The 2,201-nt window shown below is 28.1% G+C and overlaps 2 protein-coding genes across 2 annotated transcripts in view; both read left to right on the top strand.

The window, feature by feature from the left end:
- Positions 1-2,043, top strand: part of LOC115034230 — a 2,708-nt gene extending 665 nt beyond the window's left edge. Inside the window, exon 2 of the mRNA XM_029490371.1 lies at positions 1,418-2,043. Within this exon, the coding sequence (XP_029346231.1) occupies positions 1,418-1,660 (243 nt within the window). The 3' untranslated portion in view covers positions 1,661-2,043. The remainder of the gene's footprint in view (positions 1-1,417) is intronic.
- LOC100169186 (neurexin-1) overlaps positions 1-2,201 on the top strand; it is a 285,341-nt gene that overhangs the window by 16,252 nt on the left and 266,888 nt on the right. The gene's annotated exons all lie outside the window — the stretch shown is intronic.

Raw genomic sequence — 2,201 nt, 5'->3', positions numbered from 1 at the left:
GTTCATTTTCAAGTCATGTTAAAAGCTTAAAAAAACAACAAAAAATGTGTTTTTCCAAAAACAATTTTAGAAATGAGTATTTATATAAGAAATAACAACCTTGTAGAAGTCTATCCATACACAGACATTGCATTGAGAATGATACTCTGTACTCCAGCTACAAATTGTTCAGCTGAATGGTCTTTCTCTACACTAAAGAGATTTAAGAGCTATTTAAGATCTACAATGAAAGAAGAAAGACTAAATGCATTAGCTGTTCTCAACACTGAATCAGAACTCACAAGAGAATTAGACTGCAAAGATATTATAGAAGATTTTGCCAATAAGCAATATAGAAAAAAATTATTGTAATAATCTATTTATAAATAATCATTGTACCTGTTGTATTCATTTTTTTTGCTGTGTATAATAATATATTAATATAATATGTGTTTTTAGGTATACCTTATACCTACATTTTAATAATAGTATTTAACATATGACAAATTTACGAATTAAAGCTGAATAAAGAACTATAACTAAAAATGTATTAAGAAAAATCAAAAAAGTGGATCTAATTTTTGGTGGGGAGGGGGGGCGTAAAAATATTGTTACCCAGGGCGCACAAATTGTAAATACGGCCCTGCACACAGATGGAATATATTATCTACAATTTTAAAGGAAACTGGTAATTTATCAATAAAAAGACTCTCTGATACTCGGTGGTCGGCTCGGCATGATGCTTGTTCAAGTATATCACAAAATTGGGAAGAAATCATTAAAGCATTAAAAAAAATTATTGAAGATCCATATGAAAAAACACAAACCAAGTGTGAGGCAAGAGGAATTTTAAAAACATTAAATAGTTTAGAAATTGGAATTTTAATAGTAATTTGGGGAGATGTATTGCAACGCTTTAATAAAGTAAACAAAGAACTTCAAAAAGTTTCAATTGATTTAGAAACTGTGGTATCAATATATAACTCTCTTATCCAATATATCAATGATCTAAGAGATAGTTTCGATCACTATGAACAAATTGGGAAAACAAAATGTGGAATCAATGAATATAAAACTAAGAGAAAAAATAAAAAACTCAAAATTGGAGAAGTTGATTTAAGTTCTAAAGAATCATTTAAAATAAACACTTAAAATTGTAATCATGGACTCCTTACTTACTGAGTTGAGAAAAAGAAAAATAGCATATGACATGGTAAATGAAAATTTTTCATTCTTCTTTAATATAACCGAATTAAGCATTAGTGAAGTTAGAGAAAAAGCTGAACGGTTAAGAAAACACTATTCAACGGATCTGGATTTATCATTTTCAAACGAATGTGTACACTTTCGTAGCTATTTACTTACCTTACCTAAGGAGCAATTACCTAAATCAATTATAGATATGTGTGTAACGCTTAAAAATGAAGGATTTGAAGACATATACCCGTACGTAAATATTGCTCTAAGAATGTATCTATGTTGTCCTGTGTCTAACTGCTCTTCAGAGCGATCGTTTAGTGCTCTAAAACGAATTAAAAATTATTTGCGATCGAGGATGACTGATGAACGACTAAACAGTATCGCCATATTAAACATCGAATCAGATATTACAAAAGGTTTAGACTATGATGATATAATCAATGAGTTTAGTTCCTTGAAAGCTCGAAAAAAAAATATGTAAATTTTAAATATTTATTGTTTTGTAATTATAGTTGATAATAACTAAACCTATTTTATATTAAATATTTAAATGTCATTAATTTATAAAAATAACATAATGTTTAAAGTTTAAAATCTGCTTTTTTTTTTTTTACTAACTTTTGTTCTAAAAAGGATACGATAACGGGTTGTCACCGGAAAGTAAGCTCTAACGCACTCGGTAGTTTAAAAAAGTCAAATAATTTTTTTTTGTGGAGGGGGGCGGAAAAACATTGGCACCCGGGTGCCAAATTTCTGAATACGTCTCTGCTGACACCAAATAAGGAATAATAGCACTCAATCTTGTATTTGTGTTATTAAATATTATGTTAAGGCCTAAATGATTTTATTTTCATATACATTTTTATTATACATAATATAGCACACTATTTATTATAACTTAGACAATCATAAAAATAAACCGTTTCTTATAAATGCCAAATGTGAAATGGCTATAATGATTTACAACGGTGCAATGTTTAAATATTTCGATTTTATTTAATTATCAGAAATATAATGTTATA

Source organism: Acyrthosiphon pisum, chromosome X, assembly GCF_005508785.2.
Source record: "Acyrthosiphon pisum isolate AL4f chromosome X, pea_aphid_22Mar2018_4r6ur, whole genome shotgun sequence".
Taxonomy (NCBI): domain Eukaryota; kingdom Metazoa; phylum Arthropoda; class Insecta; order Hemiptera; family Aphididae; genus Acyrthosiphon; species Acyrthosiphon pisum.
Note: the sequence above shows the minus strand (reverse complement) of the source record. Positions and strands in the feature narration are given on the sequence as shown.